The following is a 20,352-nucleotide window of genomic DNA, read 5'->3' on the forward strand; positions in this document are numbered from 1 at the left end:
CAAAATGAGGGTCAAATATACCTGCTTTAGGATCATTTTAGACAAATATTTTAATCTAAAAATGCAAATTTACCAATAAATGCAAGTGTGGTTATATTAAAAAAAAAAAAATTAGGTTATATAATTGGACCCTGTTTCCATTCAATTAATCCAACATTTTAAAATACTACTATGTGTTTTTATTCCGAATTATTTCTCAAAGGTGCTTTTTAACATTTTTGTCCGAGAAAAAGTGCTTCAGCATTACATCAGCATTTATCTGAAGGTGTCTGTGGGTCCACCAGCTTTCTACTCCCCTGTTTTTGGATAAGTAAAGGTGTAAATGTGCAGCAGGTTGAATCCACTCTGACGTCTCACTGCATGACGTCAGCAGCTGCGCACTTCCGTCCAAAGCTGTGTTTACCATAAAAGGTCAACACGCTTTTTTTGGGGGAGAGGTAATTTATTCAAAAAACCAGGACATCTAATCCGTTTAAAAATCCGGGGATAGATTTAATATTTATAGAGAATACTTGTTGTGTTTCTGCACCTGCTCTGCCTCGTTCAGGACACTTTAAGTTGTTAAACAATAAGGCCGGACATTTGGAGACGTTGCTGTGCGTAAATGTGGAGACTATAAATCCCTAAAATAAGGTTAAACATTATGCTAACTTCATATATTATTCTCTCCATAATCCTGAAATATTACCTGTAAAAAAACACCATGAGAATGAACTGATCTGTGGATGTTTGCTTCCATTGTTAATAATCTCTATATTCTATTTCTATTTAATGTCATTTTATTTTACATGCATATAACTGACCTATTTGTGCACTTATTTGCACATTTACTCACTTGCAGCTTTTTCTCTTGCATTATTCTTATTGTATTTAGCTTTTTTTTGGAGGAGATTTCAGGTTTGCATTGCCAATATTACACTGTGGTTATTGTGCATATAACAAAAAACACCTTTGAATCTTTTATCATTTCCCAAACGAGGCAATTCAAGTCCTTAAAAATCCAATTGAACTAAAAATAAAGACCATTTTAAAATAATTCTCTGGTGGAGGTCACATTATACATCCTGAAATATAAACGTTGACATCTTGTATTTAACGCAGAAATATTGGGGTTTTATTTTGCAGAACCTCTAAACCTTTAACCCTTTCCCCATTAAGGCAAACTTAAACATCTAATTTATTAAGAATAAATAAACTTTCTGTGTGAATTCCCTAGGTGGAGGTCACATTATACAGCGTGCTTTCAGAAATATAAACTTTGACATCTTTTATTTACGCACAAATATTTGGGTTTACCCTATACCTCCCCCTCTCCCCCCCCACCCCCTCCCCCCTCCGTCGGCCCCGCGCTGCCCCGTCACTTTCCCCGGTGAAGCTGCTAATCCCCTGCGTCCCTGCTTCACTCTGAGCCCGGATTTAATTCCTCTAAACCCCCAGCTGCCGCCCTGCTTACTCACGGAGCTCCGCAGCCTGCACCGGGTTTTAATAATTCACCAGCCCGCCCTGCGCTGCTGCTGCCCGGCTTGGAGGACCAGCGGGACGGACCCCCTCACTGCGGTTCTTCTCCGGATCTCTCCGCTGTAACTTCCCGTGTAAAGGAGCAGGTGGAGGAAGGAAAACCCGAAGCAGGAGCGGAAAGGAAAGAGGAAGCGTCACGCAGGAGCAACAGCTGATCCGAAGAGCGCGTAACTCCGGATCTGTCACTCGGGTTTAGTCGGTGAGTGTGTCGGTGGTGCAGAGCGCGCGGGATATTACCGGAACCGGGACAGACTGCAGAGAGAGAGAGAGAGAGAGAGAAAGAGAGAGAAGAGGGAGGCTTTTCATGGAGATATCCCGAGTTCTAAAGCACCTTGCATTGGATTAAACCGCGCTGTCGTGGTGTGGCTGAAAGGAGACGGTTAGAAACCAGAAAATAAAATGCACACCGGGCTCCATTAGGGCTGTTTTGCTTCCGGTATAATAAGGCCAAGCAGCAGCAGGAGAACAAGAAGAGGAAGAAGAAGAAGAAGAAACGACAAGAGAACTTTCTCTCTCCCACTTTTTTTTTTTTTTGGAAGCTGAACTTTTGAGAGCGGAAAATGGGTCTTTGAGAGAGTTTGGCACATTTCCCTTCACCACAATGGTACGTGCTGTGTGAACTAATAACACGCTCTTTTATTCTGGGTGCAGCTTCGCTTTGTGATTTAATGACACACAGAATTACAGTTTATTTGTTGCTCCTGAAGTCCCCCCACCTGCCTCCGGTTTCCTGTCAGATGTTTAAATTAGGACATGTTGCTGAATCAGGTCTATTTTTAAAACGCTGCTGCCTGCAGGAGAACATAATACTCCTTATTTTTATTCCAACACGTGTTGCTAAAATGTGTTTCTGGCCAAATCAGTATCCAGCCCTCGCTGCCCTTTATCCACGTGGAGCACACACTCCCCTCTTTCTATTGGTCTCTGTTGTGGGCCTGCCCGGGAACTATTTATAGTAATCAAAGAGATACGCGTTATCAAGTATCATTTAGTGCGAGCAGAGGCTTTTATTGTGAAGGTGACATGGCACCCAGAGTCCCAACTATAAAGGCATAACGTTTTACAGAGTCTGGAAACTTGGCCTTGAGAGGATGGAACTTATTTTGGTGCCAACTTTCAATTATTGGATTTACGCGTAATTACGCACAGCGGTTCAGAGCCTTCCTTCATTACGCAGGTGATTTATGTGTGACATTACAAAGCAAAAGAGGCTTTTTATTTGGGAGTCTGCTCAACTTTCTTTTATTCAACATATAATATTGTATTTGTGGTTTCCTCATTATTTGAATTGGCCGAGCACTTTTTCATTTTATCCTCATCTGCCCCTCACAGCATATTTGTTTAAATTGGCAAATGTATTCCCTGTGAGCTTGTGAAAACATTTGAATGCAGTGCTTGTAGCTTTCTCCATATGACTAATAAGGAGTGTGTTTTATATTCGGAGTTATGATGTGAAGCTCTCACATCCTTGACCCTTCCATGGATCCTTTTTCTGGCACCAAATGAGTCAAGTCAGGCAGGAGTTAGGGGAACCTCCCACATACAACCTTGAAGCTGCTCAGATACCAGGAGAGGGATCTTATTTGCACATGAATATGGAGGCTTATTAGTATGAATAATTATTTGTTTACAAGCATCCTCACTGACATGGCAGCTGCCCAAGAAGCTCATCAGTAAAAATGATACAGAATTCAGGACAGGACTCGCCTGGGATTATATCAGCTTGTTATTCTCCTACTTATAGCTCACACTCACCTCTTTTTTTTTATCTCTTAAAGGAAAGCTAATATTGGGAAATTGTGCCAAATATCTCAGTTGCATGTTAGTCAGAATGCACTGGAGGCATCTGTCAATCACAGGCAGTGTTTCCAGTAGCTTCCCACGCGGATACATCTCCAGCTATGACACACAAATAAACTCTCTGCAGACCATCGTAAAAATACATGTATAGAAGCATATTTCTAAGTCACTATATCTTTCTATGTGCATGCAAATAGGTTTCCTACGGTGGACGACGGGTGCAAACACATTGAAAAGGCCCCAAAACCTTTCCACTTTCAAAATATAAAACACAAATGTGCCAAAACACGTGCAGATAAATAAACAACATCTTCAGCAACCGGACAACACATGCAGAGTGTTTACTAAAAGCCCTGCATGAACAAACCCTGCAAATAAAGCGATTAGTTTTTGCACCTGTCGGCCACCGTAAGCTACAGCAACTCATTGATTTCTTAAATAGAAGTCACTTTTTTATTAAACTTGATCAATGATAATATGAGAGCACTCCAAATATGTTTACTTTATAATTTAAAATGAATGAGGCAACAGTTTCCAATATGATATACTTTTAATATTTATAGAGAATACTTGTTGTGTTTCTGCACCTGCTCTGCCTCGTTCAGGACACTTTAAGTGTTAAACAATAAGGCCGGACATTTGGAGACGTTGCTGTGCGTAAATGTGGAGACTATAAATCCCTAAAATAAGGTTAAACATTATGCTCACTTCATATATTATTCTCTCCACAATCCTGAAATATTACCTGTAAAAAAACTCCATGAGAATGAACTGATCTGTGGATGTTTGCTTCCATTGTTAATAATCTCTATATTCTATTTCTATTTAATGTCATTTTATTTTACATGCATATAACTGACCTATTTGTGCACTTATTTGCACATTTACTCACTTGCAGCTTTTTCTCTTGCATTATTCTTATTGTATTTAGCTTTTTTTTGGAGGAGATTTCAGGTTTGCATTGCCAATATTACACTGTGGTTATTGTGCATATAACAAAAAACACCTTTGAATCTTTTATCATTTCCCAAACGAGGCAATTCAAGTCCTTACAAATCCAATTGAACTAAAAATAAAGACCGTTTTTGTTTAAATTCACAGGTTGAGGTCACATCATACATCCTGAAATATATTTCATCTTGTATTTAACGCAAACATAATTGGGTTTATCCTGACCTATACCACAATTACCTTTTAGCTATTTTGTATGTGACAAAAAACACAGCAATCAAAATCTAATTTCCAAGCATTTTGGGAGTCCTGTCCTCCTCCTCTTTTTTTTTTACCACATTGGTGAGGTTAAACAACTTCGCCTCAACACAGGGATTGAAGCCCTTGCAGACCGTTTACATGCACAACACACCACAGGGGAGGGCAAACAGAGCAGGGCCTCTTTAATAAGTAATAGTCATCATGTTTTAAATATAATACCGTACATTAAAAGCCTCTCATGGTCGGCAGATGTGTGATGTACAGAACAGGAGAAACAAATAATCATTCAATGCTGTGTAAATAGTTTGGGTAATTGTATCCCGCACTGTGTGTGTGTGTGTGTGTGTGTGTGTGTGTGTGTGTGTGTGTGGTTTTCCAGTCTTGGCTGCTGCTGCCAGTGATGTCACCCTCTCGCTGTATACAGAATTTTAAGTCATGATGTTTGTCCTGGCCTTGCCGTTCCTCTGGAAAAATAAATAAGGCTCGGAGCGGGCCGGGATGGTTTGGTGTGTGCGCCCCGGTTTGAAGATGGAAACTCTGCCGTACGTTTGAGCAGCGTAAATATTACCGAGCTCAGACGGCTCTGTCAGGTTTAGAGGAGAATCAGTCCAGGACATATGTGATGCATTCTTTGCTGTGACGGTCATGTTGCGCTAAAGGAGTCACAAGGAAACGTGTCCGTTTAGACTGAAAACAGACGTATTTACTGAATGCTTTTTCTGAATGTGTTTTTGGTTGTTATCCTTAAATAGGGTCTGAGGTTAACAAGCGGAAGAGATTTTAACATTTTCTTCTTCGACATAAAATACGTCAGTAAATACCGGACTGCTGAGGGTCTAAACGAGACGACTATACGTCATCACTCCCAACATTAGCCACCTTTAGCTTAGCGGTGGTGACATGAAGTCATGTGACCGTGCTGTAGTTCCTTTATAGCCCAACATTAGCCTCCTTTAGCTTAGCGGTGGTGACGTGAAGTCATGTGACCGTGCTGTAGTTCCTTTATAGCCCAACATTAGCCACCTTTAGCTTAGCGGTGGAGACGTGAAGTCATGTGACCGTGCTGTAGTTCCTTTACAGCCCAACATTAGCAACCTTTAGCTTAGCGGTGGAGACGTGAAGTCATGTGACCGTGCTGTAGTTCCTTTATAGCCCAACATTAGCCTCCTTTAGCTTAGCGGTGGTGACGTGAAGTCATGTGACCGTGCTGTAGTTCCTTTACAGCCCAACATTAGCCTCCTTTAGCTTAGCGGTGGTGACGTGAAGTCATGTGACCGTGCTGTAGTTCCTTTATAGCCCAACATTAGCCGCCTTTAGCTTAGCGGTGGATACGTGAAGTCATGTGACCGTGCTGTAGTTCCTTTACAGCCCAACATTAGCCTCCTTTAGCTTAGCGGTGGTGACGTGAAGTCATGTGACCGTGCTGTAGTTCCTTTATAGCCCAACATTAGCCGCCTTTAGCTTAGCGGTGGTGACGTGAAGTCATGTGACCGTGCTGTAGTTCCTTTATAGCCCAACATTAGCCTCCTTTAGCTTAGCGGTGGTGACGTGAAGTCATGTGACCGTGCTGTAGTTCCTTTATAGCCCAACATTAGCTTCCTTTAGCTTAGCGGTGGAGACGTGAAGTCATGTGATCGTGCTGTAGTTCCTTTATAGCCCAACATTAGCCTCATTTAGCTTAGCGGTGGAGACTTGAAGTCATGTGACCGTGCTGTAGTTCCTTTATAGCCCAACATTAGCTTTTCACTTCAAATGAGTTATCATAAACTTTGAGATTATTTTCTGCAGTAATCCAAAACCGTATGGAAAAATATTGGTCAAAGTATATCATCCCAAAAACACTCTATAGTGGGACAAATCTTCATTTTACAAGGAACAGAACAACAGAAACATACAAGTGTATTAGCTGTTAATATGACTCCTTGTTTGCTTTTCTACGACAGCCCTCTCATGGTCACCTTGACTTGTTTGTAGAAACATATTTTAGTGATTAAAAAGCCTCTCACAGCAACACAGCTGTTCTGAGTGAAACCTCTTCTAATGGAGGGTTTGCTTTTGAAAAGATGAATGGTAGTTTTGAACAGAGCACTGTGATGAACCTGTTAATGGAGAGGCTTTGTGCTGATGAGGAGCCCTGCAGAGTTAGGGCTTTCCCAGAGACACTACATACTGATATACACCTGAACATCAGCAGGAGAGGACTCTTTAAAGTAGAGACTCTACATACTGATATACACCTGAACATCAGCAGGAGAGGACTCTTTAAAGTAGAAGTAGAGACTCTACATACTGATATACACCTGAACATCAGCAGGAGAGGACTCTTTAAAGTAGAGACACTACATACTGATATACAACTGAACATCAGCAGGAGAGGACTCTTTAAAGTAGAGACGCTACATACTGATATACACCTGAACATCAGCAGGAGAGGACTCTTTAAAGTAGAGACACTACATACTGATATACACCTGAACATCAGCAGGAGAGGACTCTTTAAAGTAGAGACACTACATCCTGATATACACCTGAACATCAGCAGGAGAGGACTCTTTAAAGTAGAGACTCTACATACTGATATACACCTGAACATCAGCAGGAGGGGACTCTTTAAAGTAGAGACTCTACATACTGATATACACCTGAACATCAGCAGGAGGGGACTCTTTAAAGTACTCTTTACTGCAACCATCAAACTTTGAGATGGCTCTGTTTTTTGTGCAGTCTGATCACTCTTCTATCTTATTTCTGCCTCAATTACTTTATCAGGACTTACCCCTCACATTAATTGGTTTCACAAGACACCCCAGACTGCACCCCAGCTGTGTATCCGACTAATTTGAATCTACTTAATTTGGGAAGGTGTCGGTATCTGTGCCTTCCGAGTTTAATTTGCAAAAAAAAAGCGGAAAAACACACAACAACAATACGTGTATTTCCCCTCCTCTTTAGGGCCTTAATGAGGAATTAGAGCCAATAGCATTATTCATTAAACAGAGCGTGCCAGCTATTTATCACGGTAACAATATTAGCATATTTGTTTAAATTTTCAACACTTTTTTTCTCTTCTCCCTGCGTTTGTAACCAGGTTCAACATTTTTAATAATCTGGCATCGAATGCATCGTGCCAAATCGAAAGCTGAAAAAGGAACCAGTGGCAAGCCCTAGAAACATACTAAAAATCCTTTAACACACACACACACACACACACACACACACACACACACACACACACACACACACACACACACACACACACACACACTCTAATTACCGCCTCCCCTGCTCCCTGTCTCGTTCCTCACCTCCTGAGATGCAGGTGTAAAATATCACATTTTTCCAGCGTTTCTCCCTGAGGTGGCGCTGGCTTGGACTCACACAACGTAAATCCCCCCCCCCCCCCCCCACCCTTTCATATTCCCCCACACATTTTTTCTACAAACAAGTTCCCCCTCCCATCCCTTTCCAGCGCTTTGATGTAATGCCACATCTGCACAGGTTTGTTAGCTCGTTAGCAGGTGAAGAATGAGGATACAATTAAGGCTGAGTGAGGCGGGACCGGGGAGGATGCCGGTTGTGTTTCTGCAGAAGAAGAGAAACAGTGTGATGCTGTAGATAGAGTTCAGCTCGCAGGGTCAATCAACTGTCAAATCTTATTCATATGGCCCAATATCACAGATCACACATTACCTTCACCGTGGTTACTCCATCCCGAAACACTTCCATTAGGAGAAAAGCGCTGCAGCTTCAGAAACGATGCAAATATAAAATCACAACATGAGCAGCGTTTCCTGAAAGCTGCAGAAACCAAACGACCAGGGACACTAAAGAGAGACGCACACAGCTGAGACCAGGGGAACACTAAAGAGAGACGCACACAGCTGGAGACCAGGGGACAGTAAAGAGTGACGCACACAGCTGGAGACCAGCGGACACTAAAGAGAGATGCACACAGCTGGAGACCAGGGACAGTAAAGAGTGACGCACACAGCTGGAGACCAGGGGACACTAAAGAGAGACGCACACAGCTGGAGACCAGGGGACACTAAAGAGAGACGCACACAGCTGGAGACCAGGGGACACTAAAGAGAGACGCACACAGCTGGAGACCAGGGGACAGTAAAGAGAGACGCACACAGCTGGAGACCAGGGGACACTAAAGAGAGACGCCCACAGCTGGAGACCAGGGGACACTAAAGAGAGACGCACACAGCTGAGACCAGGGGACAGTAAAGAGAGACGCACACAGCTGGAGACCAGGGGACAATAAAGAGAGACGCACACAGCTGGAGACCAGGGGACACTAAAGAGAGATGCACACAGCTGGAGACCAGGGGACACTAAAGACAGACGCACACAGCTGGAGACCAGGGGACACTAAAGAGAAACGCACACAGCTGGAGACCAGGGGACACTAAAGAGAGACGCACACAGCTGGAGACCAGGGGACACTAAAGAGAGACGCACACAGCTGGAGACCAGGGGACAGTAAAGAGAGACGCACACAGCTGGAGACCAGGGGACACTAAAGAGAGACGCCCACAGCTGGAGACCAGGGGACACTAAAGAGAGACGCACACAGCTGGAGACCAGGGGACAGTAAAGAGAGACGCACACAGCTGGAGACCAGGGGACAATAAAGAGAGACACAAACAGCTGGAGACCAGGGGACACTAAAGAGAGACGCACACAGGTGGAGACCAGGGGACACTAAAGAGAGACGCACACAGGTGGAGACCAGGGGACACTAAAGAGAGACGCACACAGCTGGAGACCAGGGGAGACTAAAGAGAGACGCACACAGCTGGAGACCAGGGGACACTAAAGAGAGATGCACACAGCTGGAGACCAGGGGACACTAAAGACAGACGCACACAGCTGGAGACCAGGGGACACTAAAGAGAAACGCACACAGCTGGAGACCAGGGGACACCAAAGAGAGACGCACACAGCTGGAGACCAGGGGACACTAAAGAGAGATGCACACAGCTGGAGACCAGGGGACACTAAAGAGAGATGCACACAGCTGGAGACCAGGGGACACTAAAGAGAGATGCACACAGCTGGAGACCAGGGGACACTAAAGACAGACGCACACAGCTGGAGACCAGGGGACACTAAAGAGAAACGCACACAGCTGGAGACCAGGGGACACCAAAGAGAGACGCACACAGCTGGAGACCAGGGGACACTAAAGAGAGATGCACACAGCTGGAGACCAGGGGACACTAAAGAGAAACGCACACAGCTGGAGACCAGGGGACACTAAAGAGAGACGCACACAGCTGGAGACCAGGGGACACTTAAGAGCGACGCACACAACTGGAGACCAGGGGACACTAAAGAGAGACGCACACAGCTGGAGACCAGGGGACACTAAAGAGAGACGCACACAGCTGGAGACCAGGGGACACTTAAGAGAAAAGAGACGCACACAGTTGGAGACCAGGGGACACTGAAGAGAGACGCACACAGCTGGAGACCAGGGGACAGTAAAGAGAGACGCACACAGCTGGAGACCAGGGGACAAGCGGCTGTTGCTTACTAGCTAATAGATCAGAGGAAGAAGAAGGAACCCTGACTGGTCCCACAGAGGGGAACGTTTCTGCTTGTGACCCATCCTAGTGTTTGGAGCAGTGGGCTGCCAAATGTACGGCACCTGGGGAGCAGTGTAGGGAACGGTGCCTTGCTCAGGGACACCACGGTAGATTGACTTTAGCCTAGCTTGGCTAATAAAAATGTTGATCTAACCCCTTTACTTTTGGAACGTACACATTTTTGAGCTAATGAATTGGTCTATTTTAGATCTTCTCCGCACATTAGTGAGAAAAACGCACCAAGGCGAACACCCCACATCTTTTAACAACCTCTCTGAAACATATCACACACATCATGTGTTTCTTGGCCTTGGCTCTGAATTATTTTATCCTCTTCTCCACTTTGTCTGCAGCTATAAAGGCACGTTCGCGCTCGCGTTGATAAAATCTGATCTGGGTTTGTGTTACGCTCTCGCCTCGGTCACCCCTGGACATCAAATGGTTTCTGCAGCTTTTTAAGTGTTAATTACACTTTGGAGGCTGAACTGTAGCTGCAGGCCGGCCATATGGATTGGGCATATGCTGCATATATATATATATAGAAAAACACGTATATATAATTGATACCATGCTCCATAAAAACTGATGGAGAGGGGGAAAGGGGCCGGGCTGCGGGGAGCTACATCAACCAGCGATAGAAAAATACAGGATTTATTCTTAAAAACGCCCAAGATGTTATCCCTCAACCTCGTGTGGCGTTCAGGTGTATATCAGTATGTAGTGTCTCTACTTTAAAGAGTCCTCTCCTGCTGATGTTCAGGTGTATATCAGTATGTAGTGTCTCTACTTTAAAGAGTCCTCTCCTGCTGATGTTCAGGTGTATATCAGTATGTAGCGTCTCTACTTTAAAGAGTCCTCTCCTGCTGATGTTCAGGTGTATATCAGTATGTAGCGTCTCTACTTTAAAGAGTCCTCTCCTGCTGATGTTCAGGTGTATATCAGTATGTAGAGTCTCTGCTTTAAAGAGTCCTCTCCTGCTGATGTTCAGGTGTATATCAGTATGTAGTGTCTCTACTTTAAAGAGTCCTCTCCTGCTGATGTTCAGGTGTATATCAGTATGTAGAGTCTCTGCTTTAAAGAGTCCTCTCCTGCTGATGTTCAGGTGTATATCAGTATGTAGTGTCTCTACTTTAAAGAGTCCTCTCCTGCTGATGTTCAGGTGTATATCAGTATGTAGTGTCTCTACTTTAAAGAGTCCTCTCCTGCTGATGTTCAGGTGTATATCAGTATGTAGTGTCTCTACTTTAAAGAGTCCTCTCCTGCTGATGTTCAGGTGTATATCAGTATGTAGTGTCTCTACTTTAAAGAGTCCTCTCCTGCTGATGTTCAGGTGTATATCAGTATGTAGTGTCTCTACTTTAAAGAGTCCTCTCCTGCTGATGTTCAGGTGTATATCAGTATGTAGCGTCTCTACTTTAAAGAGTCCTCTCCTGCTGATGTTCAGGTGTATATCAGTATGTAGCGTCTCTACTTTAAAGAGTCCTCTCCTGCTGATGTTCAGGTGTATATCAGTATGTAGTGTCTCTACTTTAAAGAGTCCTCTCCTGCTGATGTTCAGGTGTATATCAGTATGTAGGGTCTCTACTTTAAAGAGTCCTCTCCTGCTGATGTTCAGGTGTATATCAGTATGTAGCGTCTCTACTTTAAAGAGTCCTCTCCTGCTGATGTTCAGGTGTATATCAGTTTGTAGCGTCTCTACTTTAAAGAGTCCTCTCCTGCTGATGTTCAGGTGTATATCAGTATGTAGCGTCTCTACTTTAAAGAGTCCTCTCCTGCTGATGTTCAGGTGTATGTCAGTATGTAGAGTCTCTACTTTAAAGAGTCCTCTCCTGCTGATGTTCAGGTGTATATCAGTATGTAGTGTCTCTACTTTAAAGAGTCCTCTGTTTTAGCCTCTTCAGACCGTTAACATGCACAGAAACCTTTATAACCCTGGTCATGACGTCCTCCCCTGGGCCTGTCATTGTTCATCTGTGCTGGGACGCGGGAGGAAAACCATTTGTCCCACTAAACGCTGCTCCTGTCAGACTCTCTGTTCTCCGTTAAACTACACGATATGTTTTCCTCTGTTCATAATCACAGAGCGGCACAGAGAGGGACGAGCAATTTGCCTCTCTCTCTGAAGGTCACCTAAAATGATTTAAAACTGGGATTCAGTCTGAAACCATAATGAATAAAGAGCTTTCTGAACATTCAAGCTCGGAGACATGTCCCAGTAGAGACTCTACATACTGACGTACACCTGAACCTTAGAGCACTTCCTCAATTTCCATCAACTCTACAACTTGTCTGAGGTTTTAAATAAAGCCTAAACATCATTCTAACAAGTTTGAAGCCAAATGATTTCAACTCATTGCCACAATTTAAGAATGTTTTGGGCTTTTATGCTCAAAAAGTTGTCCAAAAAACAGTTTGCTTCAAAAAATGTTATCACAGAAAATAAATCTGATGTTGGAGACAAGAAGAGAAACCAGAAAGTGGGGTTGTGTTATTTTGGGGGGCGATCATAAAGCTGGACAACTGACAGAGTGAGTCTGTTTTAAAGACGTCCTGTCCCCTAAATCAAAAATATGAATTATTCTGACTATGACTGAGATTTGATGACATACATTTATGGAATATCATCGCACTTACCCGATTTAGACACAGCCCTGCAGTGTATAAGTACTGCTTTTAACCGCGTCACGTTTCCTTCGCTCAACGTATGGCTGCAGAGAGACAAAGTCAATTTGACGTTAATCAACGATGGACCGAACACACACACACTTCCTGTGTTACAGTAAGAAGGGGAGGACTAACCTCTCATTCTGCAGGATATGAATAGCTTTCCTCTGCAGCCGCGGTCTGGGACTTATTATAGCGCCGCGTGTTTATGCATGTGTGTGTTTCACCCCTGTGTCACCCGTTTCTGTGCATATGTAAATGCTTAAAGGTCTGTTTGAATTCCCTGAAAGACTGTTTACCTCACATGCCAGTTGTAATAGTGTAACTTTACATTTTGTTTCTGGCTGCGAGCGCTGTTTGTTCCTGCTCTGTGTTTGCTTTGAGGGACGGTGAGAGGCGGGAAACGTCTGGAAAATGGGATTATTTCTTCCTCTCTGAGCAGAAACTCAATTTAAAGCTGCTAATCCTTAACTTTAACTCACAGAAATAGAGCTATTTATTAATAACCTCACCAGTTATAGCGCCTCGTCTAACAGGTTTAGCTTAAATCCAGAACAGACAAAACCAATCTGTACTATTTTGGACAAAAAAAAGACGTCCACCCAATCCAGAGTAGAGATTTGAGGTACTTTACTACATTTCACAATATTGTACTTCTTACTCCATTTACTGCGACACTTGGAACTTGTTGTCCAGCTTTATGATCCTGAACGTCACCCAGCTCCAGTCCCAGCTGTGTGCGTCTCTATTTCATAGGCGCCGATTTATGTTTCTGCCGGTGGGTGCTCTAAAAAGTCTAAAGCCCGACCCTCGACAATCTCCGTGTGTGCGGTTAAATCTCCGTGGGTGCTCGGCAATCTCCGTGGGTGCTCGGGCCCCGAAGCACCCACGGTATCGGCGCCTATGCTCTATTTAGTGTCCCCTGATCTCCAGCTGTGTGCGTCTCTGTTTAGTGTCCCCTGCTCTGCAGCTGTGTGCGTCTCTCTTTAGTGTCCCCTGGTCTCCAGCTGTGTGCGTCTCTTTTTACTGTCCCCTGGTCTCCAGCTGTGTGGGTCTCTCTTTAGTGTCCCCTGGTCTCCAGCTGTGTGCGTCTGTCTTTACTGTCCCCTGGTCTCCAGCTGTGTGCGTCTGTCTTTAGTGTCCCCTGGTCTCCAGCTGTGTGCGTCTCTCTTTAGTGTCCCCTGGTCTCCGGCTGTGTGCGTCTCTCTTTAGTGTCCCCTGGTCTCCAGCTGTGTGCGTCTGTCTTTACTGTCCCCTGGTCTCCAGCTGTGTGCGTCTCTCTTTACTGTCCCCTGGTCTCCAGCTGTGTGCGTCTCTCTTTAGTGTCCCCTGGTCTCCAGCTGTGTGCGTCTCTCTTTAGTGTCCCCTGGTCTCCAGCTGTGTGCGTCTCTCTTTAGTGTCCCCTGGTCTCCAGCTGTGTGCGTCTCTCTTTACTGTCCCCTGGTCTCCAGCTGTGTGCGTCTCTCTTTAGTGTCCCCTGGTCTCCAGCTGTGTGCGTCTCTCTTTAGTGTCCCCTGGTCTCCTGCTGTGTGCGTCTGTCTTTAGTGTCCCCTGGTCTCCAGCTGTGTGCGTCTCTCTTTAGTGTCCCCTGGTCTCCAGCTGTGTGCGTCTCTCTTTAGTGTCCCCTGGTCTCCAGCTGTGTGCGTCTCTCTTTAGTGTCCCCTGGTCTCCAGCTGTGTGCGTCTCTCTTTAGTGTCCCCTGGTCTCCAGCTGTGTGCGTCTCTCTTTAGTGTCCCCTGGTCTCCAGCTGTGTGCGTCTGTCTTTAGTGTCCCCTGGTCTCCAGCTGTGTGCGTCTGTCTTTAGTGTCCCCTGGTCTCCAGCTGTGTGCGTCTCTCTTTAGTGTCCCCTGGTCTCCAGCTGTGTGCGTCTCTCTTTAGTGTCCCCTGGTCTCCAGCTGTGTGCGTCTGTCTTTAGTGTCCCCTGGTCTCTGTTGTGTTTGGTTTCTGCAGCTTTTAGTAAACTGCTCATGTTTCCTCTGCTGAATGTCCTCTAGATGCTGCATGTGTTGAAGAGCTGCTGCAGATGTTTCTGCAGGAGTTCTGATTTGTGTTTCTGTATCTGCATCCTCTCTGAAGCTGCAGCACGATTCTCCTGAGGGAAGAGTTTGTAGCGCGTTTGCACCTGTTACCATAAATATGTGCTTTAAAGTGGAAAAAAGTTCCTCAGAATGGCACTTTTTTTATGATACACGAGTAACTATAACAATCCCTCATGGAATTAGAGTAATATTTCAAATGCAGGACTTGAGTTTTTATACACACATATCTTCATCTTTGTGTGTGTGTGTGTGTGTGTGTGTGTGTGTGTGTGTGTGTGTGTGTGTGTGTGTGTGTGTGTGTGTGTGTGTGTGTGTGTGTGTGTGTGTGTGTGTGTGTGTGTGTGTGTGTGTGTGTGTGTGTGTGTGTGTGTGTGTGTGTGTGTGTGTGTGAGAATAATTGGTGCTGATTCAGTGTGCGCTGACAGAAAAGTGACCATGCAGGTGAAACAGCAGGGACAGGAAATGCCTTTGTGTTGGAGCTAAACACTCCCCCATTCAAGAAGTGTGTGTGTGTGTGTGTGTGTGTGTGTGTGTGTGTGTGTGTGTGTAGAATGTAAGGATTATTTTGAAGGTGAATTAATTGGTTTGAGTCGTTTTGAAGGAGAAAACTCTCAGATCTGATTTGTTTTACTGTTCCCTGAGAGGGAGCTGAATGTCTTTCTGGGGAAATAAAAACATCCAGGGTGTCATTTGGGCGTTGGGAGACACTGAGGGACATTTATCCCAATCTTCTGACATTTGACAGACCAGAATAATCATCCATAAAATAATCACCCTAGAACACAAAAACATTATTCCAACTTCTTAAATCAGATTAGTTTTCTCTGGTTTCTTCACTCCTTTCTGACCGCTAACTGAATATCAGGACATCTGAGGACATCATCTTGGGCTTTGATATTTAATCAGTTTCAATCATTTCGAAGCAGAAACAAAGGTCTGAATTCTCTGATTCCGGCTTCTTACAGGTCCATTATTCTGGTTATCTTTTTCGACTGTACACTGAAAATAAAAACATTTGAGGAGTGCAAAAAGGTTTCGCAGTAATCCAGAAAATAATCCTCATTTAGCTCCAATGAAAATATCATGTGAGCCCCAGACTGATGTTTAGTGAGCAGTTTTCCTGAGGTGGGACTTGAGAATTGTCAATAAAAGCAGGATAAAGAGGCCGTTTCTAAATGTCCTGAACATAAACACAGGGTTAAATACTGAATGTGACAATTGTTTTGTTTCATTTCAGGCGACCGAAACCTTTCTGTTGAACGAAGAACCCTCCAGAGGTCCGGGGATGCCTGAATGCTTTGTAGTGTCAGACTCGTACCGGGTATGCATTTATTATTATTTTCCTCCGCTTGTTATCCCCATTATTTCTGTGTATTATTATTACGGTTGTTTTTCTTTTTTTTCGTGTTGTGTTAAATGTGTTATTGGAGTCATTCCTCATTACTGAGACTGACGGGCTGTTTTCATGCTCTCGGTAATTGCACCACAATCATAATGTCATTCACAGCTCCCTCCACTCAGCTGCAAACCATTACAATCATTATTTCCACACGCACATTCAAGAAAAAAACCTGGGGGCTTTACAATTCACCCCCCCACCCCCTGCCTCATGGGAGAAATGATGACGCTAATGTGGAGCACGCCTATGTTAAAAGAAAACCCCAAACTGGGAGTTTAAGAAAGAGAGAAAGTGAAGAAAACACGGTGATTAAGAACAGTGGAGAATAAAGGATTAAATAAAGTACATTTAATTCAGTACAAAATTACTCATTTGACAAACTTTGCTTTAGTATTTCCATGTTTTACATAATACTCATATTTACTTACAAATTAATAATACTTAAAATAGTTCATATTTATATAAATGTATAAAAAGTATAATAATGCAAAATATATAATTAAAAACAAAAAAAATAGTAAATATCGATATATATATAAATAATAATACAAATTAAAATAACATAATTATAGTAAATATTATAGTAAAAATAATAGAAGTATTAAAACAAAATATATGTAATAATGTCATGAATAATTATAAAACAATAAATTATAATATACCTAAATAAAAATAATAGAAAGAATTGTAATAATACAAATATATATATAAATATAATATTCATAATTATAAAGTAAAGAAATATATATTTTTAAGTCTAACTAAAATCGAGCTCACAGCAACAGTAAAACTAGAACACCGCTTTAATAACTCTTTAAAAGCCAGTCTAAAAAAGTCTCTGCATATAAAAACACGGGGTATACTTACACGATATCATGACGCAACACTGAAGTACTTTTACATTTCTAATTTAGCCGATGCTTCGGAGACACAAAGTACTGCTAATCCAATTTAGTATTTAAACAGCAACTCAAACGTCTTTATAACATTTCAAAGATAAAATGTGAATAATAATAATGTTATAGAATACTGGAAACAGGGTTATGGTTCGGGTGCATACTGGGTACTTTTCCTTCTGATACTTGAAGTACATTTAGCTGATAATCCTGTACTCCTACAAGAGTCACATTTCAACTTGTAGGCTTCTTGTTCCAGAGTATTTTCAGACCTTAGTATTCCTACTTTTACTGAATTAAAGGATCTGAGTTTAACTTTTGAAACTTGAGGGACATTTTCTTGACAATGCTCCTTCTGTATTTTTACTGAAATGACATTTTCCATTTAGGATTTAACAGAGTACTTTAAGGTCATAGTAGTGAGTAAAGGAGTGCTTCTTCCAGCTTGGTGTGTCGGGGATTGAACCCGGGGGTTTTTAGGTTGGAGCCAGTTTTGTTTTTGTTCGACTCTCTTTGTTTCCCGAAGTTAAGACTCTCGCCAAGTCTCACACAGAATCTGGGTTGCCTCGGTGGATCGAGTGTCTCGGGGTGCAGAAATGAACCATTATGGCTGTAATTGAGGAGAGCGTCTGGTAGAAAGGGAGCATTTTTTTTAGAGAGCGGGGAGGAGCGTCTCGCTGGAGATGGATTGGTTTACGGGGGCATCGAGTTCACGAGCATCCACGGGAGGACGTGCACCTCCACCTTCAGTCCCGGAGCTCCTGCAGCTTTGTGTATAAACTGCACCGCGCCTCCTTCCTTTGTTTCTGTGTGAGGATGTATCCCTCTCAGACAAAAGGGGTATTTAAAGATCCAGAGAGGTGCAGGAATGAGTCCTAGACACTCAAAGGAGTCAGTGTTTGAGCTCTTCCTGTCATCTGGAAGTCAATGGTTCTCTGAATGTGTTTTTGGCTGTGACCCTGAAATAAGATCTGTGGTTAACACAAGCTGAAGACATTTTTGTTCTACAACATAAAATACGTCAGTAAATAACCCACAGGTGGATTTAAAAACGGGGTTTACTAACAAGTGTCTAAAAGAGCAGCCACCGTTCCATTCTAGCGTTATAATGGTAGTGATAACAACTGATAACGGACAACCAATGGGCTGGAAAAGCTGTTTTCTTACTAATGATAATTGAAGTACTTGTATTGGAGTTTTATACGGCCATAATATTTCAACTTTTACTTTATTAAAGGATATTCTTCCACATGGTTTTGTTTTTCAGCTGCTTTTCACAAATAAAAACACTTGATATGCTGCAGAGCTGTACTGCTGATCCACCCAATATTTATTCTAACTCACTTAAATTGGCTCCACATTAATATGATATAACAAGTATTTTCAATACAATACAATTGACATTACATCTGCTTATGTGTAATTTACTGTACTTCTACTTAATAACAATGAACTATTTGTAAAGCACTTTTCATGCATCAGGTGCAGCTCAACGTGCCTGAATGTGTCCCTCACGTTAAAACAAAGGAAGACGAAATCAATAAATAGGATTTTTAAAAAAAACAACAACTATTAAATAAATAACATACATAAAATAAAAGGCCAAATAATACATAAATAATAGAAAAGTCCTAATTAATAAAAGTCAAATAATTATAACACCAACATAAAAGGGAAAAAAGTCAAAACTTATAAAATAAATAAAACAGTATAAAATATTTGAAGGAACGAATCATTTAAAAAAGATGTGTCTCTGTCGTTTAAAACTGTGAGTCGGCCTCTCTGATATTTCCTGGTGTTCCACTGTTAAAATAGAGACGCTTCACCCGGCTTGTGTTGGGGGACTTTAGGGTACGTGGGTGCCAAACCATTAAGAGCTTTATAAACCAGTAAAATCATTTCATAATCAATACTAAAAGACACTGGGAGCAAAAGCAGTGCAGCTAAGAAACCTGCAAAACCTTTGCTGGTATTTTAAGCCGATAGTATTTCTGCTTTTACTTAAGGATCTTCTTCCACCGCTGGTTCATATGAGGCAAATTCAGTTCCACTGTCAGCCTCAAACGTCTTGATTTGCAGCCCTAAATCTTTCCTGAACCCAGTAATAAAGGACTCATCAGCGTCTCTGATTGTTTGTTAGTGTTTTTAATGCCGCTGTACTGCAGCTCCGGTGGTAAATATGTATATTCTGAGCGTGTGAAAAAGACCCAGCAACCGGAGCATATGCCTCCACCATGTGTTGCTTAATGAGAGATTTACTCACACACACCGCTGAATGTGCGGCTCGTTTAAGGAGGCAGTGTGGTGTGTGTGTGTGTGTGTGTGTGTGTGTGTGTGTGTGTGTGTTGCATGCAAGGTGACTGCGTAATAGAGGGGGGGTTTGAGCCCTGTGTAACCGCTCGCTTTAACCTTTTACGTTCGTGGTGAAGAGGAGAGCTGAGGCAAAACATATCCCTGAAGTGTTGTGCAACTTTTGTCCTCGTGTGACTGTTTTAAAGCTCAAAGTGTAAATCATCCGCCATTAACTTTATTCCAACTTCTAACCACTCTCCTTTTTGGTCTTTATGGTCAATAGACCTTTTTTACAGTAAATTAAAGAGGCCCTTCCATGCTCTAGGGGGTTTCCCTTTCTGTAGTGTGTTGTGTAGGTTTCTGTGCATGTAAATGGTCTGCAGAGGCTAAAATCCCTGTTTTCTCTACGATTCTGTCAGACAAACAAACGTTTATGATACTTACATGTTTAGTTCAGCAGGATAATCTCCACATATTAACACCTCTTCATGATTTCTGAAGTAAAAAGCTAATGTTGGGCTATAAAGGAACTACAGCACGGTCACATGACCTCACCTCACCACCGCTAAGTTAAAGGCGGCTAATGTTGGGCTATAAAGGAACTACAGCACGGTCACATGACCTCACCTCACCACCGCTAAGCTAAAGGAGGCTAATGTTGGGCTATAAAGGAACTACAGCACGGTCACATGACTTCACGTCTCCACCGCTAAGCTAAAGGAGGCTAATGTTGGGCTATAAAGGAACTACAGCACGGTCACATGACTTCACGTCTCCACCGCTAAGCTAAAGGCGGCTAATGTTGGGCTATAAAGGAACTACAGCACGGTCACATGACTTCACGTCACCACCGCTAAGCTAAAGGCGGCTAATGTTGGGCTATAAAGGAACTACAGCACGGTCACATGACTTCACCTCACCACCGCTAAGCTAAA

General features: G+C 43.0%; 1 protein-coding gene across 3 annotated transcripts in view; it reads left to right on the top strand.

Annotated features, from left to right (window-relative positions):
* The window catches only part of nfixb (nuclear factor I/Xb), a 175,881-nt gene that overhangs the window by 16,352 nt on the left and 139,177 nt on the right, over positions 1 to 20,352 (top strand). For 2 of the 3 annotated variants that reach the window (XM_063904332.1, XM_063904333.1), the window contains exons 1-2: positions 1,404 to 2,122; positions 16,068 to 16,151. In XM_063904332.1, coding sequence (XP_063760402.1) covers positions 2,120 to 2,122; positions 16,068 to 16,151 — 87 coding nt within the window. In that variant the 5' untranslated portion in view covers positions 1,404 to 2,119. Of the gene's footprint in view, positions 1 to 1,403; positions 2,123 to 16,067; positions 16,152 to 20,352 lie in introns of those variants that run through there. The other variant, XM_063904324.1, reaches the window with a different exon arrangement.

The sequence above is a fragment of the Eleginops maclovinus genome, chromosome 16 (genome assembly GCF_036324505.1).
Source record: "Eleginops maclovinus isolate JMC-PN-2008 ecotype Puerto Natales chromosome 16, JC_Emac_rtc_rv5, whole genome shotgun sequence".
Lineage (NCBI taxonomy): Eukaryota > Metazoa > Chordata > Actinopteri > Perciformes > Eleginopidae > Eleginops > Eleginops maclovinus.